Raw genomic sequence first — 18,034 nt, 5'->3', positions numbered from 1 at the left:
GACCAAGAAAGCATAAGATTCAAATTGTTAGCAGGATTTCTTCCATTGTTTGTGACAGAGGCCAGATGAGCTGGCATATGAAACCAAATCAGAAGACCTACTTGGAACATTAATACTGCAATAGGTATAACATATAAGTAGCATGTGTTTGTTTCAATTTCCCATTTAATTCCATGAAGGAATCTTCACAGACAATGGAATGGACACGGACAATGTAATTTGCCAATATATCAGTGGAAGGTTTTGTGTTGTAGGAGTAATAATAATGGTGGTGTAACTTTTTTAAAGGCAATAGTAAAAATTATTCACAGTCAGAGCTTGTAACTGTTTAATTTGGTCTTTTGTACTTAGGTATTGTAGCACATGGGTAACAGCATTGCATACCACTGTAAAACCCCACAATACTAGATACATCAGCTGAGATAGTTAAGGTTAGGGTGACAGTCTGAATTCCTTTCTTTAGCCAGTTCAGTTTAGATCTGTGTTGTCCTAAGGCTTATTTTAATGTAGTGAAAATGTTTAAATGAGAGAGGTGTTGCTTCATATTGACAGGGAATAATTTGTCACATCTTCAGTTCAGGACTGGCTGGCTCAGGAAACTGGTAATAGGATACAGAGCTTTTCACTTCTAGGTCAGCAGTTTGAATTTGTTTTACATTGGTAGTGATGGCTCTTTAGCAGCCTGTGTGAAATGAGTTGGTGGCCTGTCTAATTCCCGCTGAATAGGTTTTCCACATCACAATGGACTTTAAATAGGTACCCTTCTTGGCAGTCTCCACAGAGAAGCCAATGATTGAATGAGCATTGAAAATCAACTACCATATCACCTTTGGAGGTGGTCCTATCAGGTCAGCATTGAGGCACTTTGGAGAGGGTTGCATTGTCACTGCTTGTGCTATACCCATTATGTAACTAAATAAAAGCATCGATCTCTAGGCCTGTCAATCTGACAACTTTCACAAATACTCACTTTTTTTTTTTTTTTTTAAAGAGAACTTAGTACTGTATGTGGGATTAAGAAGCCACGGTCTTTGCTCTTTGGTCTTGCTAAAGAAATAGAAGAGGAATTCTTGGGGAAACTACTTATAAAAGAGAATGGTTAGATCTCAGCTGGCCGTATTACTGTGTACAGTTTTAGGCTGCAGAACAAATAATTGCTTTCAGATTGGGAAGGAAGAGGTATAGCAAAATCCCATTTCTTTTTCTTTTTCATGATTTTGTAGCCCAGGAATTCTCTCTCTCATAGAATTAATGGTAGTCCATCAAACATATGGAAGAGGCATTATTACTCTGCCACCTAAAAGGAATACTCTAGGAACTTGCCTTTGTGAGCATTTTGATAGTGGCATATCATATAGTGCCATATAATAGCACATATCTCCTTCGTAATCAGATATAAGGCACTGACAATTTAGGTCCCAAATTTGATGGCTTGGATGGTCATCATCTGGTGGACAATATCTTCCAACTTTTCAGTATTAAATTGGAAAACAGAAAAATATCCCTCTGGATCATTCCCATGGTCTGGATATAGCACTCTATACTGCAATGCCTAAGCCCACAAGACTTGGGGTCAATTCGTTGTCTTGGCATCTGTGCCTGCCTCTTGGAGTGAATATATTTTGGAAACTGAGCAGGGCAGGGGTTGAAAAAAGGTAGAGAGGACTCATTTCTTAACTGTTGTTCAAAACCTTAGTTTCCACATTCTGAAAGTATTGGGAGTACAGTTGTGGTTAAGACATTAGTCTGTGAAAACTCCAGCAACTATAAAGAGAGTCTCACTCATCACCAAAACATGTAATCAGACTGATAATTTAGAGTGTATTGGCATTTTATTACAAGGCCACTATATTTTACAGCTTTCTATTTTGCTTTTTGAGTTGAGTGAAATTTTCATCTTCCGATGGAGCTGAGCCTAGGTTTGTTTCCAAGCATTCGGTATGCTGTCTGTCTAAACTTGGATGATTGTGATTTGTTTTGATTGGTTTATGGGTATATGTGGTTTGGTGGCATGTCATGTGAAAAACCACAAGTCTCTCCTCACCTAACTGAAAAGTCAGATACACTGCAGAAAGAAGAAGTAAACAGTGCTATGACGCAGATCATATTTTTTTGAAAAAAATGTTAACTCCTGCAAGCAACTGAAAGATCTGATATATTTATATACAGCTGTAGATCACTAACTGTCAGGTTTCATGCTGTATATGCATGAAATCAGATGTGGGTTCAGTGTTGACGTATTGAAGTATTTTTCAGCATTGACTTACTTTTTTTACACCAGAGCTCCAGAAAGCGTTACAGGAATATTTAGTGCACTTAGATGTACAAGTGCGTTAACTGTTGCACACATGAAAAGCAATATTCTTATAACCGTTTTTTTTAAGGTTTTCACTTTAAAAGGTGATTTACATTTTGCAGCAAACATGGGAAAGACTGAACAAAAGGCAGTTTACTTGACCAGTTTTTGTGGGAAATTTTAAATGCTTTTATGTCTCGTTTGGGGGGGTTTTATGTCTATAGGTACATCTTATATCACCTCCAAAGGCCCTGTATTTCAGTGGTCTCTTTAACAGGACTAAACAGTTTTTTCTCCCTTATGTGTTGTACCAAGGTCATTGTTTTTATCTTGTATTCATTTAAAACTAATCCATTATATATTTCTGCATCTGTTTTGGTTCAATGCAATGAAAGCTTCCTAGTAGATTTAGCTTTTACAGTGTTATCGTACTGTAAATCTAGTCTTGGAGAAGCATGATGTATCTCACAACTTAGTGGTTCTTTAAGAGGGCGTAAAATTCACATTAGTGCCTTCTTGTAACTGTATGCATTGTAAAGTGAAGTAAAAGGGTTTCACTTGTTACCTTTGCTATTACTGTTTTCGGGTAATCAGTAATTCTCAGTTCAGATTTCTCTCTTTTCAGGCCATTGGGAATATGGGATAAGCACTCCTGAGAGAATAGCTTAAACATTCCATGGTCATGACAAAAGTAATAAAGTTCAACAAGTAAAACTAATTCAGGATTAATTATTTTATTTCCTTTCTTATAGACCTGTACTAGTCAAGCTGTCTTCCACCTTCAGTCTGGTATCTGTCAGCTCTTTCGAGAAACTCTCATTCACAAGGGGTTTGTGGAAATTCAGACTCCCAAAATCATCTCAGGTACTGTGTGGTTTAATTACCAACTACAAATCTGAGGGATGGCATTTACTTAGCACAGCGATACTGGATTGTTATTTGGGGGGCTGAAAAATGATGATTTTTTTTCTTTTTAACAAGCAATAAATTACTATCTTTTAAGTTTAGAATAGCATCTTCTAGAAAGGAAAAACAGTGTGTTCTGTTGTTCTCCTATCCCTAGATGTTAGTAGTTGGCCCAGTGCTTGCACCTTTTAGTGTTAGTACTCCTGACAAGAAAGGATTATTCTTAGCTGACTTGCAGTCTCTCATGGGCATGTAAAAATTCTGTTAAGTTAAACAAAGATTGCTCTTGAACCTGAACACTCTTGAATGTTGGGTACCACCAATCTAAAATCAGATGCACCTGGTTACATAAACAAGAGGAGACTTGTATGTAGTTTTGTAACTTAAATGCAGCTTCCTCACAGAAGAGTCTTCTCTCCCTTGATACTGAACATAAGATCATTCCATGGTAGAAAATATTGCAAGTTGTCAGATCTGTAGAGAGCAAAATAAGGTTATTTGAAGCTGCTAACATAGCTTTGCATAGAAGCATGGCCTAATGGCTAATGCACATGACTAGGAGCTGGGAAATGTAGATTCTGTTCCTGGCTCTGCCACTGATTTGCTGTGTGACTCTGAGCAAGTCAGTTAACGGCTCAGTGCCTCACTTCTCCCATCTGTAAATTGGGAGATGGTATGTGCCTGTCAGGTATGTGAGGCATCAGTGATGTTGCTAAGGTATATGGCAGTTCTCTGATGGAAGGTGCTGTATCAGGGCAAAGTATTAGTGGTGGTATTCTTTCTTGGATGTGCCTTACCCAGACATCTTTCTTAGAAGTGGATTTTGTAATTCTCATTTTATGAAACCAGTTGTCAGCTGAGACTGTAACAGCAGCCTTTTTATAACCTAATATATGTAAGCAATTGTCTTACTACACAAAATCTCACTGAATGCAGCAGTTCACCACCTTCATGTTAGATGTCTCTGTGTTATAAAACTATGAAATGATGCTGTAGTACAAATGGCTCACAGGGTCTCTCTGCATATGACCCACCAGGAAGTGTGCCATTCTTACTGTGTTGCATACCAATAGTGCAGACATCCTATTTGTTTCAGTGAGGTTATGTTTATGCAAAATCGTTAAGTAAAGTAGGTACAGTCTATGCTAATTTTCATATCCTAGCTGTTTTCAGTCTTTGAGATTTCAAAAGTTGTTGCTCCATGCTCAAGAATAATTATGTTACCGTATTTACTTAAATTAAGCCATTTCTACTGAGAATGTGCAAAAATAGCTGCTGAAAATCTGAGATCTTTGTGGGGGAAAGTTGTGTTGCAACTCAAATGGCATAACAATTTTTGTGCATGAGTTTGAGGAGAGAGGGTATTGGTAAAAGAGAAAAGCTCATCTTCATGGAAGAGATGATAATCTTTCAGTATTTACATAGTACTCTCTCATCTTCAAAACTCTTTAAGAACATTAGCTAACAATTCCTCACAACATCCTTTGTTAGCTTGGTAGGAAAGTATTTTTCTCATATTATAGACAGAGAAACAGAACAGTAAAGTGACTCACCTGAGGGCACAGAAGGGAGTCGGTTTCAGTTGTGGGATTAGAATGCAGGAGTTCTTGGCTCCTTATGACTTTGCACGCAAGTGTGCATGCTCTTGCTTTTTCAGGATAACTTTTTATGCCCAGCGTGTTACACCCCTAAACTGAGTAAAGGATTTAGACATACAATTCCCATTGAAATTAATGGTTGCTCTATGTATATTCTCCTAATTGGTTTTGAAATATCTCATCCTAAACTTTACATACGAACCCAAAGGTACTTGAATAGATCAACCTCAGATTTTGTAAGTTTATATTTTAATTGTTGTGAACACTTGCTTTTTCAGCTCCCAGTGAAGGAGGAGCCAATGTGTTTACTGTATCCTACTTCAAAAGCAGTGCCTACCTGGCTCAGTCCCCACAACTGTACAAGCAGATGTGTATTTGTGCTGACTTCGAAAAGGTTTTCTGCATTGGACCAGGTCAGAATAACTTTGTTTTATCAGAGTTTTTCATGCTGCAGTGATGGCTTAGAGCAAGCCTGTGACAAATGGGATGATGTGCACACACTGAACGTTTGATTCCTTTTGCTGCTTTCTCTACATACTGAACAAAAGTTTCAAGGAAGGGCTACTAATTGGACTGACATAATGACAGTGTTTAAGGGGTAAGCTGATGGAATAAAAGTGCAATGCTCAAGTCAGATGCGTTGATAGAAAGCACTGGTGTTCTCTAGCAGATGTTGCTATGTAATATTCCAGGCCCAGGGATGAAAAAGAGGGAGGACTGGAATGGAAGTCAATAATTCAATGATGAGCTAAAACAAGCTAGCAAAGTATCTACTAACTCTGTGATGCCAGAAGCTGATGATTCTTGATGAACATTCTTCACTTGTCCAATACCAAGCAGTTAAAAATATGCATAGTTTTTTACATTCTTTAAATTTATTTTAATTCCTAAAATGCACCCATCCTGTGTTGTATGTCTACCAACAACTTCATTTAAACAACACCCCCAATGTAAATTGGATTTAGAGCAAAGAACCCTAGGCCTTGATTTCCAATCTCCCTTTCCTCAAAAGCTTTTGAAAAACAGAAATAGTGTCTGCTGAGCACTAACATATATCTTTCTCAGAACTGTAAAACTAGTACATTTAAAGTTGGTAACTAGTGATTTATTTCTAAATTGGCAGAACAACTTCTAACGTAAGAGAACTAAAGATTTCTAAAGGTACCAAATGTTATAAGTCTTGCTCATTACCAAAATTAAGCTCTGGGGACAGCCCATCTCTACAGGAAGAGTTGTATGTGGTTTTAAGTAAAAGGAATTGTCGTGCTCACATACAGCAGTGCATGATTGATGCAAGACATGATATGATTGTCTGAGTTATTTTTTGTAAATCAAATACTATTGTAGTCATTTTCTTTAGGATACAAGATCATTCAGAATTTGTACTCTAATTTTACAGTGTTTAGAGCTGAGGACTCCAATACACACAGACACCTAACTGAGTTTGTTGGTCTGGATATTGAAATGGCTTTTAATTACCACTATCATGAAGTGGTTGATGAGATTGCGGACACCTTAGTACAGATATTCAAGGGACTTCAAGAAAGGTAAACAGAGCATTTTTCATTCCGTGAACAGCTTCATCTGCTTGAGATCTCTAGGGTCCTCGCAGGAAAGTAGTGGGCGCTCTGTCAAATAACTGCTAGGAACCTGATTTATACCGAGAGCGCTTCAGAATTAAAGCTCTTACTCTGCTAGACTTGCCCTGTGCATCTTAGATTTTGGAATTCACTGAAGAATCAGGACAGGAAATGATCTTTTTCTACCTGGGGCTGTAATTCCTAGGGTATGTCAGAGGGCATTAAGAAAACTCACTGTTCTTCTGTTGGAATGGCCTCCTAAAAGAAATTATCTGTCCTCAAATTTAAATGTCCTTACTTTTGTGCACATACAAACTCTTTGTCCTTATTTTGATGTTGAGCTATATATTTGCTCTTGCAGAAATTTTTTTAGAATCCTGTTTATTGTAGTAGTCAGCATTATCTGCTATGAAAGCCAAGAACAGTGTATTCCATTTTTTGCTACATACCTCACATGACAAATCTAGTTCATCAAGTTCTGGGAGGAAATCTAACATCCATTTACAGATTATACAGTATCTTGCTGCCAGAAACACAGATCTTATTACCCGACCAAAAGGAAATCTGTTTTTTTAATGTTGGATTTACGTAATACTTAATTTCAAAGAATAGAGCTAGTAAAGAGGGTTGGGTTTTTTTGTTTTGTTTTTAAGAGCAATGATTATGAGGAATAATCTGGTCAGTCAGTTACTTCTTGAGAGAGGAATGAAGCAGCAAGAGTAGTGTTAAAATATTTAACTTCTGTAATATTTAAATGGGGATTGCATTATCTTGGATAAAATTCAGTTTTGATTATATAGAACTCTCCTAGAAACTGCTTCAAATTAGTTTTTGTGTGTTGCAAGAGTGACTTCTTGTGGCAAAAGTATGCACTGCAATTGTAAGCTTATTGCTCCACTGCAAATTAAATACCTCTCCTCTCCGCCCCTCCTCCCTCCCCAATGTATACAGGTTTCAAACTGAAATTCTGACAGTGAACAAACAGTTTCCTTGTGAACCATTTAAGTTTTTGGAGCCAACTCTGAGGCTGGAGTACCGTGAAGCTCTGGCTATGCTCAGGGAAGCTGGAGTAGAGATGGGTGATGAAGACGATCTAAGGTACATACATATTGTTGGAATGTAGCACAATCTTGTAAAAGTGGTCTAGCACCATCTGTTGTTAAGGTGTCAATTTTGCATTGTGTGACCAAAAAGCAGGAGAGCACATCACAAGTTTTGAAATGAAGAATAAACTAGACCATATCTGTTAAAAAATTAAAGTGACTGAATGTGAAAATAATAATTTTTTTTTCCACTGTAGATTTTATACCTTAGAAAGCCCTGGAACCCAACACAAAACAAACTAAAAGTACGAAGAGGGTGGAACTCCTTTTAAGAATAAAACACTTTTCTGCCTAGGAGTGGCAGGAATCTGTGCGTGATTTTAGTTCAAAAACTCTCCGGTCAAAAATCTTGCTTATTAATCACTCCTTCTACCATGGAAATTGGCTATACATTTTTTCCTGTTTAACGTTGGTCCTGATCTAATTCTCACTGATATCAGTGGAAGTTGGATAAAGGCCCTGTGGGTTCACAATAGCTTCCAAGTACATTTACTACATTAAAACATTTCTGTTCTTTCACATATGTACAAAAACATAGAGGTGTGGGTTACTCTACAGGTAAATAAAAATAACAGATCTCTGCCCCCAAAAGGTTGCAGTCTAAGGGCACAATATTGCAAAATGCTTATTTCCATATCTAAGTGGTAGCATTTTACACCCATTTTACACAAGTGTCAATGACTGTGCAAGGTGCACGGCAGTGGGGAATCAGGCCCATAGTCTTTCACTAATCAAAATAATGTGAGAAGAACTAGCAAGGTAATAGCAAGCACATATGTAGATATTAGTTAATTCAGGGGGGTTATATGTCTGCAAAGTGGGATGTTGTAGGACACTACCATACTTCATTTAAGAACACAAAGAAATGTGATTAATGTTTTTAAAATTCTGAGTTGTAGGATCTAAAAATATTCAGGAACTATTTGTATGTTTTCCAAAGGAGGGTGTGGGGGAACCCATCAGATATAAATCTGTTTAGTTCTTTGAGGTGTATGTCTGGTAAAGGTCTAAGTTGATATATTCTGATGGTGAGAATATTTCTTTTCAGCACACCAAATGAAAAGCTTCTGGGTCGTCTGGTGAAAGAGAAGGTAACTATCACTTCAGAATAAATTACTCTCTTTATTAAAACTGAAGATTAATCTCAACATAGAAAACTAAAGAGAAATGTCTGTTTTGTACAAAACAGCTTTTTGCATCTTTAATTCAGGCTGTTTTCAGAACAGGCCAGAGTCATTTGGGCAGCATTCTATGATTGACATAAGACTTCCTCAATGATTATTCTAGTCAGTCGTCCCCAAACTTTTGAGGGGCGTGCCCCCCACTTACCCCTGTCCGTACCCCTTGGGGCTGGGAGTGGGGCTGCAGGTCTGGATGGGGGGAGTGGGAATGTGGACGGGGTAAGAGGGCTGAGGTTGGAGTCGCAGCTGGGGGTGGGTCTGGGGCCAGAAGTGGGGTTGAGAACAGAGCTGCAGCAAGGGGCCGAGGCTAGGGGCGGGAGCAGAGCTGCAGCTGGCCACGGTGGGGGCCTGCAGCCTGGTCCACGGCCAGGTGCACCACCGGTCCTGGCCCCGGCCTCGGCCCCAGGCCTGGAAGAGAGCTGCAGCTGGGGGCGGAGGTGGGGCCAGGAGTGGAGCTGTAGCTGGGGTGCCAAGCCCCCGGCTGGGTGTGGAGCCGCACCGAAGCTGGGGATAGGGCCAGGTGCAGGGCTGGGGCTGGGTGATGCTCCCTCCCCGCCCCCCTACGGGGTTGCTGTGGCCTGCCCAAACGTTTCTACACACCTTCCGAGGGGGGGTGCGCCCCACAGTTTGAGGATCTCTGTTCTAGATATGTGTGCGAGGTTTTTTTTTTTTTTTACTATTCATCAATCTATTGACAGTTTATTTTCTTTCACATGAATAATTGTTCTTAAAAGCAAACTATAAAGTAAATATTTGAATATCTTTTTATTGGGTTTTTTAATATTTATTTTTTACCATCTCATAGATTGTAAATTTCAAAATGATAATGCTTTAAAAAACTACTCTTCCCAGAAAACATTTTTAGTTCCTCTAACCAAAACACAATGTGAGTTTCTCCTGGTAGTTTTGCAGTAACTAGTTCACTGACAAACATGATTCTGAGTACATTCAACCTGGTGCACTAAGAACATAAATAAAATGTAGCCCTTTAGTCTGGCTTCCATTAGGAATGGTGGGAGAAGGGAAAATCTGTGTTTGGCAAATTTAGAAAAAACAACACCACATTTATTGGGACAAGGAATTTTATATTCAAGAATGCTAGAGCTCATTACAATTGCAGTGTCCAAAAATCTAGTAAAGATAGTATAGTAGTACCCCTTTTTAACTATTGTTTTTCAAGCTAAGATATGGTGAAATAAATGGACCAACTGTTTCTCCTTTTCTTAAATTGTGCAAAAGTTAATAAAAAGATGAGGTTTTAAACTAACAGACCTTTTGTTTAGATTTAAAACAATCATTGATTGTGGCTTCCTCTATGTAACCCTCACCTCACCCCATTTGATCTAGTATTCACTTTATTAAAATATTTGGTCTTCTTACAGTATGATACAGACTTCTATATTCTTGACAAATATCCTCTGGCTGTGAGGCCTTTCTATACAATGCCGGACCCAGGAAATCCCGTAAGTAAAGTTGTGTAGTGTTGTCAGTGTGAAAAAGCAAAGTTTTAATCTAGCTATGAAAACCTAATCTGACAAAACACAGCTGAGTTAAAAACTTTTTTATATGTGATCTGCAGTTCCAATAAGATTTGTTATTCACATTGGTATTAGGAGTAAAACAATGTCTGATGGGCCATACATGTATTACAGTTACATTTACTAGTAAAAATCTGCCAGAAAGAAAACAGAGCTGTAAATATTAGAAACCCGTAGGAGAAAACTTCCCAGCAGAGTCCTTGTCTAATAGAGTACTGCTGTTTCTGTAGTCACTAATGCATGGAGAGCAAAACTATTCTTACAGGGGAATAAAAGCTGCAGAGGAAGCTATGTTTTCTTTAGTTTTTGTATGGAGTCCCCAAATTGTTGCCAGAATGGGCTCTGCGTTTTTACATTTGCTGAAACTCCAAATATAAATGTTGTGATTCTGCAAAGAGGGAGGTGGAAGAATTCAGGTTCATAAATCAAGTTTGTCTGAATGTGATGACAGGAAGCAGAGCTGAATTTACTTACTGATGCTGCTGCAGCCCACAGTACTTCACACCGTCATCTCGCCGCATCAAGTATCATAGGTGAATTTACTGAAAAGTGCATGTTGGCTGGTTGCAGGCTGAGCAGGTGTCAGTGGGAAATGCACCCTTCTCTCCAACTTCAATCACTAATGAAATGCAAACTTTTCCTTTCCAGAAAAACTCCAACTCCTATGATATGTTCATGAGAGGGGAAGAGATTTTATCTGGGGCTCAGAGAATTCACAATCCTCAGCTGCTGACAGAAAGAGCCCAGCATCATGGCATTGGTAATAAAATGTTTAAACTTTGAAAGATTATAAATTGTGAGATAGAATTTGTTTTTTCATATGACTTCCAAAATCTGTGCAAAGCATTGGTAATGAGGGAGAGAACAGTTCAAAATTGAAGCATGAAATCAAAACCTTTTTCTCTATTTCTGTCTTTAGTTTCAGGCATGACAGGCATACTCCTTGTCTGAATCATTTGCATCAAGAGAGTTCTGAATGTTTTTTTTATACCTTTCAAGAAAGATTTTGGGACAGTTTGATATCATAATCGTGTGCAATATTGCAATAGTAATACTGACACTTGCACAACATTAACTAATTTATTTCTAATTTAACCATTTTTAATCCATTATATTGTTAATCCTTATGAAAAACATATAAACTATTTTCTAAGAGCTGTAGAGAGTACAGGAAGTAGGAAGGCCTTCTGCAGCAACAGACAGGGCACTCTTACCAGAGCAAGTCCCACCCTGGCATGGTTACCTGCAGCTGTGAAGTCATGCTGATTTCTGGTATACCACTTTCAGTGCAACTCCCCACTGTTGGTGACCATTGGGCTTTGAACCAGTTAGAGGGGAAATGGGTCATGTAGGGAACATCCATCAGTGGAACTGGGGAGGGAATTAGCATGGATGCAGCCTGAATAATAGAGGGAGACAGAAGAGAATGTGTGGAAAACAGAAGTGAATCAGCAGAGGTGAGGTGAGTATTGAGTCGGGCTACTTTGTGAAGGGTAGCAAGTAGGGTGGCAGTGCATCTATCTTGGAGGTAAGGAACAGCAGCTGGGAGAGGTCTTCTGCTGGTGGCTGTGAGGAGACAGAGAAGCTGAAGAGGGTACACTGAGCTTCAGCTCCTCAGTATAGTGTACCAGCACGAATGTTCCATTATATTCCTCAGCTCTGTAAGGGTTAAGATCGCCATGATGTACAGTAGAGGCCTAGCTGTCATTCCACTATAAAAGGCATTCCCCAAGTAAATCACATCAGGGGACTTCATGGAGTTTCATAAATTAAAGAGAATATTCCATATAAAGTCATAGCTTCCAGACAGTGCTTCATTATTTACATCTGTTTGATGGCTACAGACTGACATCTGGTTTCACAGCTTCATTGCCCAGTTTTTGTTTTGTAGAATCATTATAGACACATCCAAGCATTTAGTCTTTGGGCTTCTTTGCGTATATTAGTAAGATAAAACATTAGCACTGCATGAAAATAAAAATTATTTTCTTCTCTAGACTTGGAGAAAATAAAGGCTTACATTGATTCCTTCCGTTTTGGTGCACCTCCCCATGCAGGTGGTGGGATAGGTAATGTATCTGCCTTGATTTTATTTTTGCTAGATTCCAACCCAAGTTTAACTTCAGATGGTCAGTCTCAAATAACTTTATTTATGATTACAGTAATCAATCAAGTGTTCAGAATAAAATTCAAAAAGTTAACCTGGATGTATGGTGTGGCCTTGGTGAGCAACATCGTAAGCTCCTTATCTAAGAATATTTAAGGAAAAAAGCTTAAATTGTGAGCATTAGTAATTTCATAAAATGGAAAATATTGAGGGAACAATCTGCCAATGTTCAAAGACACATGAGCACAAGAATAAATCACTTGTTAGTCACGTTGATCATTCTTATTTCCAACTTTAATAAAGAAATACTCTACTTCGTATGATTTATTATAACTGACTTAAAGTGAATAAAGATAGTGGAGGCTCTAGGCCCCTCATTGCTTTTGATTAAGCCATTCTGAAGTCAGGAGAAACCAGTGATTGCGTTTATTTTATTTATGGTGAAGTTACTCAGCTGAATCTCATTGATCAGCTTTGGCTGCAGCTACTTGTTCAGCAAAGATACTGAGGTTTAGGGGCTTCCTATGTGTGAGCATTTTAAATATTAAAGTGAACAAAAATGAGAGAATTTTTCGAAGTGTATAGCATTAAATTTTAAAATGCATGTTAAGCACAGCAATTTGCAATTGCACACACTGGTCTCAGCAGCAAAATGTAACCTATTCACGCATTTTGAAATAGAGTTCTATATGTGTCTTAAACACAATAAGTGCCCGAAACCAATGCTCTTTGTTCCGGTCTCTCTTTGCATGGGTGTCTTATCTTTGTAAAATGAATTTAGAAAATTCTAAACAAATTTTCAGAAAAATTTCTAAATCAGATATTTTCCTCAGTAATTAGATTTATAAGAAATTGTAAGCAACCCATTGCAGAGAGGGCTTTATGTAAGATGCAACTGTCAGTGAGCTGGAAAGGCAGCTTGAACAGTGAAGTGGCAGCATTTGCTGATGTCCTGACCAACATAATAATTATCTCTAGAGAAGACTGTGAGGAACTTTAGAGAAACCTAAAAAAGCTAGGTGAATGGGCAGCATGATGGCACATAAAATTCAGCGTTTATAAATACACAATACTGCACACTGGAAGGAATAATAATTTCAGCTACATCCAGTAGCAGGTATGAGTTCTAAATTGCCTATAACCACTAGGGGATAAGGAAGAAACTTCCCCTCAGCATAGGTTATTCCATAGTTGTCTACTAAAGTTTCTGACACTTTGCCCTGAAATATTTGGTACTAGACACTGTCAGAGACTGCTCGGATGTGTACTGGCATCTACTATGTTCTTAAGACAGCACTCCTGTCTCCCTCATTTTTTTTCTCTCTTCTCCATCTTTATTATTATTATTATTTATTTATTGTAGCACCCAGAGGCTCCCAATGAAGTTGGGACTCCATTTTGTCCTTTAGTGCTCACCTACTTAGTGTGCATAGCCCAATCCAGGTACACAGTAACTAGTTTTATGAGGCAGAGTAACACATGGCAGAATGTGTGTGGTGTTGGGAAACTTTCATTTTTTCTGGTGCTAGTTCCATTTTGTAGTCAGTTATACTGATACCTCAGAGCAGTTGTATGCCCTATTGTGTGGTGGTCCTTACTCTGCTGTGTATAAAGCTTGCTAGAATTGCTAACTGTGTGTTCATGTTGTCAAGAGTTAGAAACTAATGAGTGACTAGACTGGATTTAATTTTTGCAGGGTTGGAAAGAGTAACTATGCTCTATCTGGGACTGAGCAATGTTCGTCAAACCTCCATGTTCCCTCGGGATCCCAAACGACTAACTCCTTAAGACGTCTGTCTGAAAGCTTCCTCCAGTCCCCTGCTATTGATCAGCCTATACCCTGACTACTTGTAATATGCACTAAAATAAGGAAGTCAAATCTACTGAAGTGCCACAACAATAACCTTTTGAATCCTTCACTACCATCTGTTTAAAGGGAAGTATTTTAATAAATCCGGACTCTTTGCAATAGGTGTGTGTACATTTTTTATGTAATACTTACGTTCAGTTAACGTTATACTAATGCATTACTTAGTAAGTTTCTAAACACTTCAGTTTTAATAAATTGTTTGTGCAATAAAGATTACAAAGATATGAATTTTTAACTTACAGCAAAAAGACTGTATATCCTCTAGTGCAGTATTTGATTGAAGTTTAAACAATAACTGTATACAATGGTAACCTAAAAAGCAGGCAGAAAGTAGCAAGTTGCTAACTAATTTGCATGATAAACTGAGTATTATGAAAAGCAGGTGAAAAGTTGAACTTTCTTAACTAAAAGTGTTCATACTAAATTGTAAAAATAGATTGCAGTAAAACTCAAAGTAAATTATCTGTACCGTATCTGTCTTTTTTCTTTGGGTTAATATAAAATAATCCTGAGCATACAGAAGTTGTTTGGAAAGAGATGCTACAACCACCTGAAGTTTAATTGGTTTATTTTTTTTTCTTTTCGTATAAAACTCCTTCAGAAAGTAATATAAAGACAATGGGACCACTCTTGGTTTTAAGATAGTGTGTGTATTACCCATGTATGTGGTAGGAACCTGCCCCGTCCCTGTCAGGAGGGGGTTAAAGACCTACTCTGGGCAGTCAGCTCCAACCCCACACACCTGTGAGGCCTGCTCCACCAGGAGAAGGCCAGCTCCTTAAAAGTGAGTATCTAAACCCAGTAAGGAGGATACAGAACTAGTTCACAGAACTCCCTAAACCCACAGAGCAGGGACTGCTGACTAGAAAAGACGTTTAAGATTCTCTGCTGCCTGGACCCTCTGGATAAGTAGATAGACCTTGTTTACCTTGTTTATTTTCTTCTTTTACTTAGAGCCCAGGAAACTCAGCCTGGTCCCTCAGCCTGACAAGGGGTTAGAAACCCAGCCCTGACAACTGACCCCATTGCCTTGCAAGGAGAATAGGGCAAAGCTGGACTTTTTGTGAGTTACAGAACTGTACAGGGAGGGAGGAAGGAACTGCTTCCCTGATACTTACAACTCAGGGGACACAGCCCCCTCTTTGGACCAACACTATAGCAAATCCTGCTGCAAGAGAAAGGTGTTGGGGCAAAAGAAGCACCCAGAAAGGGGTGCTCTAAAGGTAAAGCCTCTGACAACATACGAAACAGGAATATCTGAGGAGAAATCAGCAAAAACATTTCAAGAGGAATGCATAGAAAATGAATTTTAAAAGAGATTCCCATGAGGTGGTTTCTTAGTGTCCGGTCCTTATGGAATAGTTAGTAAAAGAGGGAGAAAGTTTTTACATATTTACACCATCATTTTAAGACAGGAGAATAATGTGAGCCAATAAATATTGTGTTCTGTTAATTATAACTCCCATGAGCAGGACGAACTGAGCATTACGCCACTGTTTTGCATCTCTGATACATAGAACTGAAAAACTATATTTTTTATTGTTCATTTTTTAAACTTGTAAATTATTTCCCCAACACAGTGTTACCACCTGAAAGCTCTTGTATTAACTAGTCTTTACTTTTAAACAACCCATGTAGATATAGGGAAAAAAATTCAAATTAGGATTGATTATTGCCCACAAGCATCAGTTTGTGGAGCAATTTAGTCATATTCTTCCTTATTTCTACTAACACTGATCAGTTTAAAAAAAAAACAAAACCAATTTGCTTGAGATTGGTTTTTTCCATCTCTCAATAGTTTATTGGTTTTTTTAAGCCTACCAAGGTCAGTTGTTCCTTCTCAGAATGATGCATTGCCTTCTATAATGAAATAAATTAAAATTGTTAATCTTTGTATATATGAAATGTCTACTCGCAAAATCTTCAGAATGAGCATTTTGTTTTGTTAGAAACATAACTCCAGTGAGGCTATTATCTGAAGTAGCCTCACTCACAAGGTAAAATGGATGAGGCAGGGGGAAAGAAGCGCGGGGAGGTGGATGGGAGCAGGGGCCGGCCCTCCATACAATTTTGGAAACCCAATATGGCCCTTATGCCAAGAAGTTTGCCCGCCCCTGTTATAAAATGTTGGCCTTAACATTTAACATGTTTAGAGAGCCTTCTATAGGAGGAACTTTAAAATCAAGATGGCAACAACACTTAGCATCTATAAAGTGCTTGGGGAAGCAGATACTGGTTATAATACAAGGATCAAATTATGTGCAGTTGTGGAGCATTTTTCAAAAAGGCTAATCAGTTTTTGCAGTTGCCATCTAACAAGGCTTTAACCTTGAATGTTTTGTGATGGAGTTCTCTAATAAAACATTATCAGTTTAAGATGCCAAAAGCTTTGATAGAAGTCATACAATTCAGAGAATACACTGCACAGCTTTGCTGTTGTGGTGATTTATTGTGGAACTTTCCCAGAATTATTAATTTATGTTTAAAATCTGTTACAGTGTCCCAGTTGTATTTAACAAAGCTACATGGATTATAAATACAGCTGATTATTACAGATTTATTACTAGCTTCAAAAGAGTTGTTTATTCAGCTAATCTAATGGGGATTAATCAAATTCAATTAACTTTTCTCACAGAGAGCTGGTAATGTGTCTGGGTGACAGGTTTTTTTGGAAGCCCCATTTGTGATAAAAATCACTGTCTCATGTTTTGTGCCAAAAAAAAATTGAGGAAAGACTATGTTTCAGAAAGAATTAAATGCAGGTTGCCTTTTTTTCCTTTAGCCATGTAAGTATGCAGCATGTTTGGTGCATACATACCATGTAATCACTGTGGGTACTCTCTGGCAATGTGCTGTATCTGTTTTTCCATAGGAGCTGTCCTAGCTCATGTTTCAGTTCAGTTTATTCACACTTGCTACACTAGGGCCATATTTAGGATGTGAGGCTGGACTCCTCTATATGCATAATCCTTTACGTGCAATTTCCTCTTGGCTGCCTAAAAAATAATTCACAAGAACAAATACTTTCTACATTAAGATTTATATTCTGCTCTGGTGGTGGGTTTTTTTTAATGTGGGGGTAAGTTTGGGTGTAAAACACTTTATTATAACATACAGTTAAAACTTTACAAATAGTTCTCCTACAATTGTATGGATGCTGTCTTGGTAAATATTTAATCTCCTATAGCAGATTTAGAAAAACTAATTGTGTGTAATCCTTAATTTCCACCAATTTTGGGGAAAGATCCCAAAATGTTAAACACTGATCTGCATGACTGCTTCCTTTATTCCAATCCAGACTTCTATTTTTTGTATTCTTAAATATATATAAGGACATCAAAGTCTCATGTGTAACTAGTCAAACATTCCAGAATCAGAAAGGATATTAGAGAGAAATAGCCACAGAGCCTCTGTAAAACTTGCTTTGCTTCTAAAATATTAATACAAAGTAAACCTAGGGGCTAGTTCTCTTACGAGAACACATCTGTATTCTTCATAAGAAAGTTCTCTGTCACGCTGGGCAGATTCAAAGGCAATTCAAAGCTGACAATCAGCGACCCCAAGCTCTGCAGACCATCCCCTGGCTGCATAGAAACAGAGTCCTGCCTTTGCCAGCAGGAAGTCAGGCAGAAGCAAACTTTATTAATATTTCCATTCCTTTATTCAACTTTAGCAGTCAGAAGCATGAAGTTATGGGGTGGACCTACAGAGCAGTGGGCTTCCTGATTGACAGCTCTGAATTGCCTTTGAATCTGCCCAGCAGAGGGACAATCCACTTAGGAGTATTGCCAGGCATACTATCCTGTAGACCAGTGGTCTCCAAAGTTTTTGGATCACGCACCCCCACAATGGCAC

The 18,034-nt window shown here is 38.3% G+C and overlaps 1 protein-coding gene across 1 annotated transcript in view; it reads left to right on the top strand.

Annotated features, from left to right (window-relative positions):
- Positions 1–14,641, top strand: part of DARS1 (aspartyl-tRNA synthetase 1) — a 72,777-nt gene extending 58,136 nt beyond the window's left edge. Inside the window, exons 8-16 of the mRNA XM_077830008.1 lie at positions 3,049–3,160; positions 5,079–5,213; positions 6,200–6,347; positions 7,332–7,478; positions 8,532–8,574; positions 10,047–10,127; positions 10,851–10,962; positions 12,200–12,271; positions 14,006–14,641. Coding sequence (XP_077686134.1) covers positions 3,049–3,160; positions 5,079–5,213; positions 6,200–6,347; positions 7,332–7,478; positions 8,532–8,574; positions 10,047–10,127; positions 10,851–10,962; positions 12,200–12,271; positions 14,006–14,097 — 942 coding nt within the window. The 3' untranslated portion in view covers positions 14,098–14,641. The remainder of the gene's footprint in view (positions 1–3,048; positions 3,161–5,078; positions 5,214–6,199; positions 6,348–7,331; positions 7,479–8,531; positions 8,575–10,046; positions 10,128–10,850; positions 10,963–12,199; positions 12,272–14,005) is intronic.
- Positions 14,642–18,034: the final 3,393 nt, after the last annotated feature.

This window comes from Eretmochelys imbricata, chromosome 11 (assembly GCF_965152235.1).
Source record: "Eretmochelys imbricata isolate rEreImb1 chromosome 11, rEreImb1.hap1, whole genome shotgun sequence".
In the NCBI taxonomy this organism is placed as follows: Eukaryota; Metazoa; Chordata; order Testudines; family Cheloniidae; genus Eretmochelys; species Eretmochelys imbricata.
The sequence above is the reverse complement of the archived record's forward strand: the minus strand, read 5'-3'. Positions and strand labels throughout refer to the sequence as shown.